The sequence below is a fragment of the Colias philodice genome, chromosome 1 (genome assembly GCF_061535455.1).
Source record: "Colias philodice isolate Cphi_HAF_F1 chromosome 1, ilColPhil1 Martin Lab GWU primary, whole genome shotgun sequence".
NCBI classification, from domain to species: domain Eukaryota; kingdom Metazoa; phylum Arthropoda; class Insecta; order Lepidoptera; family Pieridae; genus Colias; species Colias philodice.
In genome coordinates this window covers 1,832,020-1,848,871 of record NC_143086.1, presented here as the reverse complement: position 1 = coordinate 1,848,871, position 16,852 = coordinate 1,832,020, and the positions used below count along the sequence as shown (strand labels likewise).

Sequence of the window (16,852 nt, the reverse complement as noted above, 5' to 3'; positions counted from 1 at the left end):
CTATGGCCACCTTCCGATTCCATCATCATATCAGCTCTATGTCATGATAATGTTTGATCGCTATCCAATTTACATACTTATACAAAATTTCAACTCAATCGGTTACTGGGAAGTGAATCAAAATTACTTGCTAGATTTCAATTAAGTCATCGAGATCAGATAAAAAAGCTCATAAAATAAAAACGAATAAAATTTTTATGGGACCAATTATTCGACACTATTCCGCATCAAACAAAAAAAGAATCACGGAAATCGGTTCAGAAACCTCGGAGTAATCGATGTACATACATCAAAAAAATATACCGGCCGAATTGAGAACCTCCTCCTTTTTTTGAAGTCGGTTAATAAATAAAAAAAAACAAGGTCCAAAGTCCAAACTAGGTCACATATTCTGCTTCATGGATTGATGTAGCTTGTCAATTACTTCCAGGCTTCGTTTTCAGTTACAATGTCTGTAATATGAGAGGATAGTGCGATGTCGGTTTAATCTATTTCTGCCCAAATTTGTGATCCGTTGAATGCACAAAACATTTACAATTTGAAGATGTTTCAGAACGAATGTAGGTACTTTTAAATTATTGATTTAGGAGTATCGAATGCAGATAATTTGGTCACGGTTAGGAGGAGCTTACATCTAGGCCTATTTTACATTTCCCAACGTTAAAAAAGGCTGAGTAGGTACATGACGGTGCTATCTATACTAATATTATAAAGCTGAAGAGTTTGTTTGTTTGTTTGTTTGTTTGAACGCGCTAATCTCGGGAACTACTGGTCCGATTTGAAAAATTCTTTCGGTGCTAGATAGCTCATTTATCGAGGAAGGCTATATACCATCACGCTACGACTAACAGGAGAGGAGCCACGGGGGTGAAACCGCGCGGAGCGGCTAGTAAGTCAATAAATCTCATAATGCACAATAATGTAGGACGTCTGCATACGTGATTTAATTAATATTTCCCGGTTAAAACTCATTTCATTCATTTTACCGTCCACACTCCTGTTGTGGTCCTGTTATACCTTTGTTATCAGACATGCATTGTTCGTTGTTTGATCGAAATAGCTTTCTATTGGCACTCATAAGGATTTATAAACTAATGGAATTTCACAGTAAAAGTTCCGAACTTAAAAAAAAACAAATGTGAGCATTTCCTGTCATTTGCAGATCATAATTATTAGTGAATTCTATTAAGTCTTCAGAAGAAAGATAAACGTAGATTTTATGATTTATTTTTATATTCTCAATTCTGTTTGTATGGCCGGACGATGAAATGTACTATCCATTATATGAAATATCTGTTTGAAAACAACGGCTTATTGAAACAAAGTCTAGGAAAAGGAACCTATTTAAAAGGAAATCGATCTGAACTTGAAGCCTTCAAAGAAAGAATATAATTTTAAAGGCATTTAATATTCCGATTCGAAATAATCTGCAAGCTAGACAATATTATTAATATTTTCTTCAATATTATACGACTCAACGGAAATAAACATGAGACTTTGTTGATAAGCTTAGCGATAGTATTAAAGCGATCCTACCTACACCATTAACTAGGTCATAATCAAACTGGTCTTCGTATCGTGTACATTGTACATGTATATCCATAGGTACATAATTTTAATCACAGAGGATCCTATTTACATACATTGTCCGCATAAATGTATTTTGAGCTTAGATTTTGAGTCTGTGCAGGAAGGAAGGTGGAATTCCTCCATCGAAAAAGGGAGGATCCTCGACCAGTCTACTCGACTGGCCGGCCGTTAAGGCCCCGATGGATGATGTCGGAAAGTTGTTTAAATATTGCTCTGTAGCGAAAATTAGTCGCTACAAGTTTCTACATAATGTTATGAGTTATGACAATCACATTGTAGAGAATACACACATCAACAAAGTATCGGTCAATTAAGGAAAGCTGGCATGTTCACAGTACTCACACTTATGCAATTTCACTTACAGTATGTTCAAAAATAAATGCGACTCTAGTTTCATTTTAGACTTGAATTGTAAAATGGGTGCGTTGTAGATAAATATATGCAAATATAATTACTTATGAAAGCTCTCATAATTTACCTGTAAAATTATAATTTAAAAGTAAATTAATTGATGAAGTTAATTATTTATTCTAATAATAATCAATTGGCTGGTGTCCCACAACACATTAAATTCTCTAAAGGGCCTCTGCGTGTTGGACCTGTGTCCCCACGTAAGCCTTCCTTCTGGTGGTACCCGTGTATTATGGAGAGAGACATCAATTGGATAAAAGTATTAATAATCATTCAATTATCAAATAATAATTAAATTTCAGGTCATAAAAACATTACGAATAACACGTGCGCTCACTCCCAACACACGGATGGTTGTTTTGATAATGATTTAAATAACGGACGTCTTCTGCAGTTGCGGAGCAGTCTTGTCCTGACTTTGGTCGAGTAAAGATATCTAAGAAATATTATATTTGTAGTAAGTACTACAAATATAATATTTCTTACCAATACGCGCTAACAAATATGTGTTACATGTTTATTGTATAATTTTCACACTATTGGTTTTAAACTCAAACTCAAACATTTATACAATTAGACTTCTTCTAGAAGCACTTTTGAATCGTCATAACAGTTTAACAGTTTTAACATTTACCACCAATTCAGAAAGCAGTATCTATAGAGAAGAAGAAGAATCTATTTAATCACTAGCGGTCCGCCCCGGCTTCGCCCGTGGTACATGTTTACGTTTTCTCTACATAAGAACCATCCTCGTACTTCAAGGAATATAATAAAAAAAGAATTATCGAAATCGGTTCAGCCATTCTCGAGTTATGCGCTTACCAACACATTTTGCGATTCATTATATATAAGATAATCGTAACTAATCTTCTACTTCACTGAAACTTTCATCGCTCCAAGAACTCGCCGTCGGAATTTCTTAATGTTATTATAAATGAGTCAGTGTAATTATCTACTTTTGGTTCTAATTGAATATATTTTTCCTCATGTTCTTGCGTCTTTCTCCAAACGTCACTAAACATATCCAGACTAATATAGCATTTGCTTCCTTTCTAAATAATTCTTCCACAGTTTTCAAGTTAAAGTTCACATTTTGTGATGCTACTTTCCCTTTAATTATGCCCCATAGTAACTCTATTGGGTTGAGTTCTCGATGGTATGGTGGAAGGCGCAATACACTATGTCCATGATCTTTGAGGATTGCATCAAGTAGGTAAAAATTGTATATAGATTGTCTTATTTTTTTTAATAATGTGATAACTCTGATTATTAATTAGTAATTTGATTTTTGAAAAAAAAAATGCCGATTTTAGTCAAAATTTATATTTTTCTAACAAGATCCTTATCATCCAAATTTCCACCTTGGTGAGAAAAATTGACATTTCTAATGAAAATGAACAAAAAATTAAATGATTTTATTAAATACTGTAAAATAGACTATAATTCTTCCATTTACTGTATCACAAAATTCTTCATAGATTTTTAGATATTCGTACTACACCAATTACATCACCCTGTATTTATAAACAATTGCAAAATATGACACATACATAGGCCGGGAGATACTGACACAAAATTTCGGGTCATTTGTAACAGAATGGCGGTTCTACAGCTGTCTTATTACGCAATGACTAAAAGAAAAATGATGGTCAGAACTCAGAACGCTGGTACCGGCGGACTAGTCGCGTGGGCGTTAGTCGAACTCGTCGGATAAATAGCGATAGTCAAACGATTTGTAACACAAAAATTTTAGAATTTACCGATAGCCCATAAAAAAGATGTAGGCGGTAGTGTCATGCCATACTTTTCCGGTGTAACTTACAGCCCCCCATACCGACGCGATGCGTTGATTTTAAAAAAAACAATTCAACCATTTGTACCAGGCTAACTTTTGCACAGGTAATCATCATCGTGCAGACATTTACGAAAATCGCCATGCCATACTTTTCGGACGATTCCAAATGTCCACCATACCGCCGAAAATCTGCAAAAAAAAATTTTTTTCGCCAAACAATTTGTACCAGTATTGCATTTGGATTTTTGGAGAGTATTTGATAAAATGTGACCATTATTATATTTGCCATACTTCTAGCAGGGGGAAAAAGTGCTGCCATACTTGAAAAATTAATTTATTCGTCACGTTTCAAAAATACGACTGTACAATACGTAAAATAATTTTTTACAGTATGGGATCATTATATTCTGTTTGTTTGTATACAATTCTACCTAGAAAAAAATATCGCAGATTGCAAACATGGGGCGGATGATTGTAAGACTTAAGCCAAGACGTAAAAAAAAATGAAAAGAATTGGCGATTTGTACCAGTACGGCATTTTTGGAAAGTATATGATGCAACGTGACCATTATTATATTTGCCATACTTTTAATAGAGGGAAAAATTAGTGCCATACTGCTACAAATCGTTCATACTACGAATAAAATCTTACAAAAAGAAAAAAATCTTATACACATTCGCCACCTCCCACAGGTATGGCATTATCACACTTCTATTTATAATCATTCAGGAGTTGTTGAAAAAAAAATGTAGGGTGGTACAAATCGTTTGGCGAGAAAAAAAAATTCAAAAATTTGCAGATTTTCCGCGGTATGGCGACCATTTGGAATCGTCCGAAAAGTATGGCATGGCGATTTTAGTAAATGGCTGCACGACGATGGTTACCTGTGCAAAAGTGAGCCCGGGACAAATGGTTGAATTGTTTTTTTTTAAATCAACGCATTCACGTCGGTATGGCAGACTGTAAGTCACATCGTAACTGTATGGCATGACACTTCCGCGGCCTACATCTTTTTTAAGGGCTATCGGTAAATTCTAAAATTTTTGTGTTACAAATCGTTGGACTTTCGCTATTTATCCGACGAGTGTGACTAACGCCCACGCGACTAGTCCGCCGGTACCAGCGTTCTGACCATCATTTTTCTTTTTGTCATTGCGTACTAAGACCCCTCTAGACATCCTGTTACAAATGACCCGAAATTTTGTGTCAGTATCTCCCGGCCTAACATGTGCAATGTGTAAATGTGTTGACGTTCCAGCTCTTCTTAATATACCTAGGGATATTTGGTATTCGTCAAATATCTAAAAATCTATGAAGAATTTTGTGATATTGTAAATGGAAGAGTAAAGCTCATTAAACGTGATTTTTTTTTCGTTAAAAATGTTTTTATTAAAAAAATTCTCTCCAAGGTTGAAACTTGGACGATAAGGATATTCATTTATTATTAGAAAATTATAAACAACTTCCTTCCGCGTACGCTGAAGCTTTGGAACGATTTGCCACCTGCGGTGTTCCCGAACAACTACGACATTGGGGCCTTCAAGAAAAGAGCTTATTAATTGTCCATAAAAGGCCGGCAAAGCACCTGTAACACTTCTAGTGTTACAAGTGTTTATGGGCGTTGGTGACCACTAAACATCAGGTGGCACACCTGCCTCTTTGCTTGCTCTGACATAAAAAAATGAAAAAAAAAGGACTGATTTCTCCAAATGATGAACTCCAGACTTTCATAACCCGATAAAATCGCCCCGCTACCGCTTCCGCTAGACTCACGTCAAGGCTTAAAGTCTCGAAGATATAGAAGACAAAGGTCACTGCAATGCTACTGACGGTAAATTTAGATGTTGTTGATCAATACATATTACAATTTCATATACAGTTACAGTTGTTAGCGCTGTAATTGATCTGTAAGCAATTTTATCGATCTCTCCGGGTAAATAATTTAGAAGAAGGGCTTATGTGATGTTTACTTTTTTTTGTTGGAACTTTGCAATTTATGTACCTATACCTATTAGTTAGTAAGTAAATGTAAAATGAGCTTTACATTACAAAGGGCCTGGGTTCGATCAACAATGTAGGATTTAAAACATTCGCTGCTTTTACAATAGAATTCCTCATAATATTAAAGAGTTTAGTAGTTCTAAATTTAAAACTTATATAAAAAATGTACTAGTTCAGAGAGCGTACTACAGTATTCAGGAATATATGGACGATAAAAACCCATGGAGGGTTGTCGCGAAAAAACCACAGGACAGTTCTTTGGCATGTTATTATAATATATTATTATGATGTTACATATGTATTTTGTAAAATTGTAAAACTGACATGATTTAAAAGAGCAACTATGGAGTTTCTTGCCGGTTCTTCTCCGTAAATACTGCTTTCCGAATCGGTGGTAAATTTTAAAATATGTAATGACGTTTCAAAAGTGCTTCTATAAGAAGTCTAATTGAATGAATAAATGTTTGAGTTTGAGTTTGAGTTTGAGCTGTAGAAAGAGTACCTAAATAATTTGGGACATAGTTTTAAGAAAAAAAAATTGATGAAATGAGGATCCATAATAACCAAATATATTTTTTATTCAGATGGTATTTAATCAGTGTTTTGGTGAATGTGTGAGTTGTTGCGTTGTTGTGATCGTCGTGTTTCGTATCGAAAACATATATCACGACGGTCTTTAATAATAGATACGTAGTATATTATTAGTAGTCTGTGGTAATAGGTAACGTAGTTAGTTAAGCAACAGAAACCTACCATGTGTTAAACCGTTAAAGGAACTTCAGGCATTCAAAAGTGTGTGTACAGAACTTACTTGAGGAGGTTTAAGGGTCTTAATATTACAATCATTGTAAACACGAAATAATTTAACTCAGTCTTTACTGCATTATTTTCTATCCGAAATATAACCATAAATTTTAAACAGATGTAATACAACGAAACGTACGTATTTTACAGGCTGGACTCAAATGAAAGCTCACTTGAATCGACAATAATCTCCGTTCTACAAAGATAGATGGAAAATACAGTAATCTATAGATTTTGCCATTTTAAAGAACATTTGAAACGCGAGATTTCATTAAATCCTTCCACTAAGATATTGCCAGCTCAATTCGAATCGTAGTTAGTTGTATCAATTCCGGGTTATGATATAAATTGGTATTTACTAATGACTAGCTGTTGCCCGCAGCTTCACCTGCGTGCAAAAGATTAATTTTCATGGTACAAACTTTCATAAGTACTAGCTTTCTGCCAGCGGCTTCGCCCGCGTAGTCAAAAAATAGGTGTGGCACTCTAGGACTGTCGCGGTTAAAGCTAAAGCATCGCTGTGCCGGTTGGAGTGGCGGGCGTTAGGTTTTTTCGTTACGGAATTTTTACATTCGGTCGCCGCGCTCAAAGTCTGAGATAAAAGCTATGTAATAGCTTGAAAATAAACAAAATAACTCTTTCAAATCAATAATAATTACGTAAACATTCGAATTCTACCTGTGATTCTATAATACTTAATATTGTCCCCGTAGATATTTGAACACAATTTGATAAAAGTTACTAAACCATTACTAAACAAATACATAGTTCATAATCTGCAACTGCGCCTGCGCAAACTAAAATTTTGTAATAACAAGGTTTGGAAGCGTGCCAATTCTGTTCACGCTTAACTCAGATACCATAAAAATAAAATTGTTTGTCCGTCTCAGTTTGGCAGTGGGTGTCACGGTGTTTGCTACTAATTCGGAAAGCTGGCTCACCAATTTTGGATTTCCTACCATCCCCCCACTGGTGAGTAGGACTTTTCAATATTTCATGTGAAACAGTCGTCTTTTACTGTCTTTTTGAAATCCACACATTTATGTACAAACACTATCAATAATAGGCAACATAAAGCAACAGATGGCTATTTCTTATGAAAAAATAGTTAAAATATATCTTAGTCTATCATTCGATAAATATCTTAGAATTTATAGTGTTACAATTAATGATTTATCTCTGGGACATATTAAATATAATATCTGGATATTACTTATAAATTATTTAGCCCACATAATAAAAGCTCTATGGCATTAAGCGCGTCACACACGGTGAAGATACTATAATACATATTTTATGTTAAGATTCTCTAATATAAAATATTACAGTATCTTAAGGTATCCGGTATCAGCGTTCTGACCATCATTTTTCTTTTTGTCATTGCGTACGTACAAACGTGTCATCCTGTTACAAATGACCCGAAATTTAACACAAAATTAAGGTACCTACTTACAACGTAAGGGTATTATCAAACCTTTAATGAAAAAGATATAGTACAATGATATTTTATGTATAGATACGTTATATACTCACAATATATCCAAAAAAAATGCTTCATATGCAGTGTCAGGCACACACAAATACAATTTTCATTTTACTTAATTTATTACATTGACAGACTGTATAAAGCTGAGTATCGACTTCGCGCTCCAAGAGATCGAACATTGGCGCGCGCTCCAGCCGCGTGAAATGGATACCAGTTTGGAACGCGCGCCAAAATGTTCGTTGGAGCGGTCGAACGCGGAGCGGTCCGTTCCATCGGGTGTCGGTTTTTTACCGCGCATCAAACGTGGCGCGCGCGCCAATGGAGACGGGTTTGTCGTATTTTTTGTGTTTGTTGCGCTCCGAGTAATAATTATGGATATAATATATAAATAAACAAAGTTGCCGTAAATTAATTCAGCTATATGGTACGAAAGAAGTTTTGTGGAACAGTAAAATTTCTTCGCATCATAATAAATCGCTTAGAGATCTTCTCTAAGCGATTTATTGGTTGGAGAGAAATCAGTAGTGAAATGGGAGTCCCTGTGCCGGAGTTAAAGAAAAAAATGCTGCTGCTGCTCGTACACGACTAGCTTCCATGATGAACGGTCAAACACTGGAACAGTTGCCACGCGCGCCAGGCGCGCTTAGTTGATATACTTCAATTATTTGGAACGCGCTCCGCGGAACGCACTCTCGGCGCGGTCATTCATGGCGCGCGCGCCAGGAGCGCGAAGTCGATACCCAGCTTAAGAGAGATGGGTCTAATAAAATGATATAAACAAAAAAGACAAAGATAGTTTGTCACTTCCGCGCAGGTGTAAGCAAAAGTCATAAGAATTCGCCAATTAAATATAAATAAACAAATAGTTGCCATGGTAATTGGCATAGACTAACGACACAGAAGGTTCAATGTTATACAATAGAATATAGATGTTAGGTTTCCTGCACAAGTAAATAAATGTGACAATTTCATTTACTATTTTATGATTATTATGATGTCGTATTACAATGAAAAAAAATTTTTTTTTGGAGATATAACTGTATTGAGTATTTATTACTAGCTGTGGTGTTCGTTTTCGGTCATCATCATTTCACCCGATAAACACCCACTGCTGAGCATACTGCATAATCCTCCTTATAGAACTCCATAAGGACCGATCTTACGCTATTCGTTTCAAGGCAGTTCCCGAAACCCGTACAAGGTCATCACTCCAACTTGTAGGATAATTATAATAATAGTGGTGCCTAGATGAAAAAAAAGGATGAAATAAAAGAAAGGATGAAGTATAAGCCTTTTTTATCTAAAACACAAATAAAATTTATGTTCAATAGTTATTTACAGAAAAGCAAATAGCATTTTTCGTCAGTAGCGATAATCTTTTCTTTAATGTTTACGTATATTCAACATCATTTTATTTTTATTTATCATTTTATTATTGCAAACAAACATTTTTGCCATCACGATTTCATTGTATATAATAAATAGCTATATTTGTTAATTATATGCACTGGATGTAAACTGTGGATTTAAATATAAAAATAATCAAGTATTTACCCAAATCGAAATTAATAAAATAACCTTTCTATTTTCAATAATCGTATCTACATGATAATCTTTGAACACAGTGTACGCTAGCTTTGTCACACTAGTGATTGAAGCAATGTTTTATCCCTTTCATTATTTCAATACACGTGTCAAGCAAGTGTCAATTGTAAATTGTTATTTTTACTCTTAAACTGTAATAATTTAATATATTTTGCTGTGATATGATATTCCTTTATCTTTTTTTATTTTTTTGCACGAATACGTGCACTTTCTGAACACACAGGAAGGCATTTTCGACAACTTTAATGTATCTATCGGCATATACGCTCACTGGGACCGGTGACAATCTGACTGATTGCATTGGTCCCAAATAGGACCAATTCACGGAATCAGTTTTGGTGCGTTGATGACGTATCTACCTCTTGTTTCTATATATAATATCATTGATATAGTAGGTATAATGTAGAGGCACAGTATTACCATATATGTAGAGGTATAACTTCATATTGACTGGCCGGTTGGCTTGGTTGGTAGTGGCCCTGCCTTCCAAGCCAGAGGTCGTGGGTTCGATTCCCACCCGGGGCAAATGTTTGTGTGATGAACATAGATGTTTGCTCTGTGTCTGGGCGTTAATTATCTATATAAGTATTTATTATATATGTGTGTTTATCAGCCATCTGGTTTCCATAACACAAGCGAAAGCTTAGTATGGGATCAGATCGTGCCGTGTGTGAAAATTGTCCTGAATATTTATTTATTATATACTCTTGTGCTTTTAATACACTGTTGTAACTCTAAGCAGATATTTTTTGATAAATAACCTGCCTCAGAATTAATGAATTACTAATGGAATGTGTGTTTGTCCGCATAAGTTTCACGTGAAAGCAGAACTATTTTTTTTTATATTACACTGTGGTTCTAAATTACGTTGACAAATTTAAAAATAATAAATTTCAAAAATGGAACATGCTGCGTTGCTTTTGTTTTGCACGCCTCATAAGCGAAGCGTTGAGGTGGGTACTACTGTCACTTCGCGCAAAACATCTGATTTTTCAAACTTAAAATGTCTTTATGTATCATACATTGCACTTGTAAGATAATACATACACACACATATTAAGAAAAAACACTATTTTTAACGTTCATGATATTTTTGATGTCATTTTTGTTATTTAAACTAGTTAAAAAACAGTTTAAAAAAGTTCTGTCTTGGACGTCCGTGTGTCTGTATGTACGGATCCTTTTTCTTGTTAACAAGATAGCGACCGAAATACTTTACTAATCGAGTCTTTTTTTTTCTCTTACGCTTGAGTATGCTTAGGAATAGAACCCTTTCATTTTTCAGGGTCTGATTCGATGTGGTTTAATTGTTATTAAATAAACAAAAATAATAATAAATAAATATTTATGAAAAAAAAATTATGAGGCGTGCACTTTTGGATTTTCCAAATTATTTTAATTATTATTTTCACATGTTTTGGCGCCAACTTAACGTTAATTGTGAAGAGAATAAATAAAAAATTAGCTATTTTTTACTATGTCTGCTCAACGAGGTGCAATAATATCCTTATATGAGGCTGGTAAGCGGCAGTGCGAGATATTGCGACTTCTCGGTATCAGTCGGCAGTTAGTTTCTTCTGCTATTAAACGTTACGATGAGCTTGGCCATCTTGGTGATCGTCCGGGAAGAGGCAGAAAAAGAACTGTGAGGACGCCTAGGATACGACATATCGTCAAACAAAGATTGACCCGCAATCCACAAGACAAGGTAAGAAAAATGGCTCGAGATTTAAGTGTAAGTCATTCAACGTTACAACGAGTTGTTAAAAATGAGCTCAAGTTTACAGCATACAAGCTGCGAAAAGCGCAGCGGTTGGATGATAAATATAAAAAAATACGCCTTGAAAGCGCGCTCCGCTGGTGAAGCGTTGAAAAATATTGTTTTCACAGTTGAAAAAATGTTTACGATTGAACAGACAGAAATTTTTAAGCTATTGCATAGCTTCTATCGCGGGCCTTGAGCGCGGGGACCGAATCCAGAAATTGCGTAACGAAAAACCTCACGCTCCCCACTCCGACGGGCGCGGAGGTGTGGCTTGAAGGCATAGCATGCAATAGCTTTACCGCGGCAGTCCCCGAGTGCCACACGTCTTTTTTTTATTGACCGGGTAACTCATTCCTTAATCTGTCGTTTCGGATGGACAAGTGTATGAAAGACGGCATATTTCTCTCCGTATTTCTAACACTGCTAAAGCTGCCCCGTACTCTATCAAAGGAGTTCTATAGAAGCTGTTTTTTATATCTACTACTTCTTCTTCTCTATAGTTAATGGCTCCACAAGAGGGACTGTGCCAATATACAGTGTAAGTGTAAGAACCAGGAAATACTCAAAAACTCAAACTCAAACGTGTATTTATTCAATTAGACTTCTTCGAGAAGCACTTTGAAACGTCAATACATATTTTTAACATTTACCACCGACCGGCAAGAAACTCTATACCTTTAACTGCCACACTCAGAAAGATTCATTAAATTAGTCCTAATGAGTAATTAACTAATTATCATTAAATCTGCTAATTGACGCTACATCCCAGAGACAAAATTTAAGGGTTGACAACTTTAAGTATCCATTGACAACGGACCAGTGGGCGGTGCTTAAAAAACATGGCTACGTATTGTGTGCAACAAAAGAATTAACCATAAGTTTACATTGAATTAGTGTCATCAATTTTAATTATTTATGTTTTCTATAAATGAATTTTTTCAATTTGTTGGATCATGAATGGATTAATGAATCCTCATTAATATCATTATGTTTTTTCACAGCATCCTTCTTTAAACTCCGATTTACTAGACGCTGATGTCGTGCCTATATATTTTTTTAGCTTTATTTGATAAAAAAAGAGCAAAGTAGCGTAATGTCAGCAGCAACATTATTTCCGGAGCAAATGGTAATCCTCTTTTCGTTGGTTTCCTTAGGTCGGGTGCCAGCAAAGGCAATATAACATTTTTTACAGAATCTGCATGGAATTCCTGAACAGAGTATTTTGTGAAGGGATCAGAATTATCTCGTAAATACCGCCGCGGCCCGACTTCTCTATTCCTTCTGGCATAGTCCACAAAGTCAATAAAGTCTATGAGATCAGACATCTTTACCAATCTTTAATATTGAAAAAACTTTTAATTAATGCTAATGTGATTTTTTTACCTATTAAAAATAAAAATATAACCTCAAGTCCGCAAACGCAAATGTCAAAATCAACCATTAAAAAGTTAAGTAAAGGTTTTGCTGTACTTAACTTTAATTGTCATTAAGGGACGGTAATGAACCGTTAACTGTCTCTGAGAGCGAACTTTTTTAAATCTGTACTAAGGAACGACTTAAGTAACCATTAAACGTCTCTGAGTGTGGCAGTAAGTCCTGTAAATATAAAATCTAAGATGTGTTTTGTACTGCTATAACATTGAAAATTGAACATAGCGTGACGTAAATAAAATCTTTCAATAAATTTATCAAATAGGAGATCGGCAATATATTAAGATGGGAATATATTAAGGCACAGCTTTTACTATTATTTTCTCTTATTTATGCAATATGCATCTAACTATATAATATTGTACATTAATGGAATATGTAATACGGGGATTACTATGGCTTACTAATTAGCTAACTAATGAATGTGAATTATTAATAACAAAAGCTACTCTAGTTTTATACGCATTTTAAGATCTACTATCTATCTAAGGATTCATCAATATTTTCAAAATAGATAATTAAACTGAAATGGTTTTGGGATTATACAGCGCATTCGCGTTATTCTGGTTTGTAGGAATAACTAGAAACATAAGTGGTTATAGTAGAGCCATTTTAATAGGCAACATTTGACAGTTCAAAAAAATTCAACAACGTAACCTAGTAACGACGACATAGAATAACATGATATTTCGTTTTGTTAGAACTGCACATTTGCTTAACTTTTTTCAATTACGATTACATATTTATAATAATAATGACCGATACAAGTAATTTTAGGATTTGATTTTACTGATAAACCATTCTAAACATAATAAACAATTTCTGATTTAAAGAACTGACGTCGCTACAATTTTGTGTCAATAAACCTTTTTTCTTTTTAAATACCAGAGACGTTACTCTAATAATCGAAATCTGACATCTAGAATCGAATGCATTGATTACTTGGGAATAAAAATCATCATAAATTATTGACATGTGTTTCAAGTTCGATTGACAAATGTTTCAAGTCCGTATCGATTAATTCACTTTAATCGATGTTTTTAAGCAGGTTACCACCCTATGAAGATAAAATTGATAGACGTCAAATGTTGCCTATTAAATTGGCTCGACAATAATTGCGCAAAAATCGTCGAAAGTCAAAAAAGAAAAAGTCAAAATCTTCTATTAAACTTATGAAAGTTTACTTTAATATAAAATACTTCATCCATACTTAATATTATAAATGCGAAAGTAACTCTGTCTGTCTGTCTATCTGTTACTCAATCACGCCTAAACTACTGAACCAATTTGCATGAAATTTGGTATGGAGATATTTTGATACCCGAGACAGGACATAGGCTATCTTTTATTGTGAAATATGTACCACGAGCGAAGCCGGGGCGGACCACTAGTTATACATAATTATGAAAGGTATCGTTGTACTAAATGTCAAAAGTGAAGTTGTTCACTGAATTTAAAGTTAGAAAATACTGTTGTAAAACACTTTCTCATTTTCATGTTTTAATTAAAAATTAATTGTAATAGCTCCCTTGTGCTTTTAATTAAGTCAATTTTAATAGTTGCCAGGTGCCATTAATAATATTTCCCACTACAAAGTGTTTTAATATCAGTACAAAATAGGTACAAAACCTTTCCATGATTTTTATGTAAAAATTTTTATCGAGGTGTTTGTAAATTATATTTGATTGCCTTTGTATTTGACAGTTTCAAAGTCAACAAATCGTTTGCAATGTGCCCTGAGGCTTTATTAAAATAGTGTTTTCGAAATAAAAACAACCCGTTTGGTCAAAACACTTCAGGCAAATTGAAATGACGTATTGGTGCCTATATAATATATGTAGGTACTGTAATATTTGTACAGGTAAGCTTTGCTGTTTCGCATGTGGGGTGTGGACTGTGGAGGCAAATGCATAATCCCTGTATGATAAAGTTTTGGGATTGGTATCAAACATATTAAAGTGAAACTTTTATTACATCGTCTCAAACTTTTTGGTCTGTGTAGCGCATGTCGCGTGTATCGCGGCTGCCGAGTAGGTATACCTACTCGGCAGCCGACCGTCACGCGACATGCGCTACACAAAGCAGTGTTCGGAACCGTTCGAACAGTTTCACTTTTACCGTGGTTTCATAAAACCACACAACATTTTTTTATTAAGGTGCAGATATAGGCCCTTAAATTGAGCATTACATTTAATTTCTAGCGTTATAAAATTACACAGGTAATATTATTCGCCTTAAGTATCGAGGAAGATGATTGCCACATTTGCACAGCCGTAAATCAAGGCTTCCTGGGTTCGATTCATGTACTAAAAATATTATGTCTTGCTCTACCATAGACAGCTGAAGAGTTTTCGTGTGTTAAACGTAACATTTAACGTGCGTACCAGTTTAAAAAAAGTTCTCTTACAGGCGATGTGTTACGTACAATTGATGAAACTTGCCATTATAATAAAAACCTTATTAAAATAAATATATTACAGGTTCGAAACTTACGAGCGGTGGCGATGAAACACCCCCCATCAGTGAAGAAGATCTGGAGCAACAGAAAATTGAACATGAGCGACAAATGCAGAAGGTATTTATTAAAATTATTAATACACTATTAAAATTCAAATAAATTATTATAATAATATGTATAGAGCAGATAAACATAAGCATGCATATAATATCTACTGCACATTATAACAAAACTTTCTGCCCGCGGCTTCGCCCGCTTTGTCTAAAACATAATAAATTATATACTAAAACCTTCCTCTTGAATCACTCTATTCAAATTAAAATCATCTATTAAAAAAACCACATCAAAATCTGTTGCGTAGTTTTAAATATTTAAGCATACATAGGAACATAGGGACAGAGAAAGCTACTTTGTTTTATACTATGTAGTGATTATGTTAGTAAAAACTAGTAAAAAAGGAAAAGTAACAGCTATTTTGCACTAAATACTCATAAGAAAATAAGAGCCACTAGTATATTTCAGTTTTGGTTTGTACATATTTTTTACAAAAATGTAACTTGTATCCAATCAGAAAATTCTTTTGTTGTTTACATTCCTTGTTTGTTACTTAATTTAACCAAATACTAATAAATCTATTATTCTAGTAACCCTTGTTATCTTTTGAGTGTTTATAAAATATTACGGCTATATGGAAAAAGCATATTCAGCGAAAAAAGACATGTGTGTGATTTGTGAATATTATATTTAGGTATATGCAATTTATTATAACTTTCAAGAAAACACACAACTCATTGATGATTTCACAGAAATACCAGATAGTTAATAAATAAATTAATAATGTAGCGGTTTTCATATAAATACAACAATGCTTTGTGCGTGATTTTTTCGCGGAATGTCTGTTTTCAGTGTTGAAACGTAACATTAACGCCATGGTTGAGCTGGTGGTTATATTATGATAAAATATTAAATTCTATGTTAATTGCACAAATACGTTAATAATAATATGTATTATATTACGTTTCAACAAAAAAAAATAAACATTTCTCGATTAGTTATTGTGATTCAATAATTTGATTATTATACCCTTTAATCACATAAAATGCTACTATTTAATTTTTCGGAGACTTTGACTATGACTTTGTACAAACAATACCGTATTCGGTACACTATAATTAATATTAAAAGGCCAACGCGGATGTCACAAAGCTTCGAATACAATACACGTAACGGGAATACGATTTAATTAACCCGACATTATTTTATTTTCGAAAGCGTAAATGCTGGTATTCGATCTTTTGTCTCACAATTTTCACGTGGTTCAAAATAATTATTAAATTCACATATTTTTGTTTATCAGAATTCTTATTTACACGTTCTTCACAAAGATTGCGTTGCTTGCGTTGTTTCATAAAACACTTTTATATATTTTCATTTGCAAAGCAACTTCGTTCCCTAAGATTTCAGTACTACTGAAACACTGAATTGCACAAAGATTCATTTCATAC

At 34.2% G+C, this 16,852-nt stretch overlaps 1 protein-coding gene across 1 annotated transcript in view; it reads left to right on the top strand.

Annotated features, from left to right (window-relative positions):
- The first annotated feature begins 7,497 nt into the window (after nucleotides 1-7,497).
- The window catches only part of Hk (potassium voltage-gated channel subfamily A regulatory beta subunit hyperkinetic), a 44,761-nt gene continuing 35,406 nt past the window's right edge, over nucleotides 7,498-16,852 (top strand). The window contains exons 1-2 of the mRNA XM_089695958.1: nucleotides 7,498-7,574; nucleotides 15,370-15,464. Of these exons, the coding sequence (XP_089552084.1) occupies nucleotides 15,456-15,464 (9 nt within the window). The 5' untranslated portion in view covers nucleotides 7,498-7,574; nucleotides 15,370-15,455. The remainder of the gene's footprint in view (nucleotides 7,575-15,369; nucleotides 15,465-16,852) is intronic.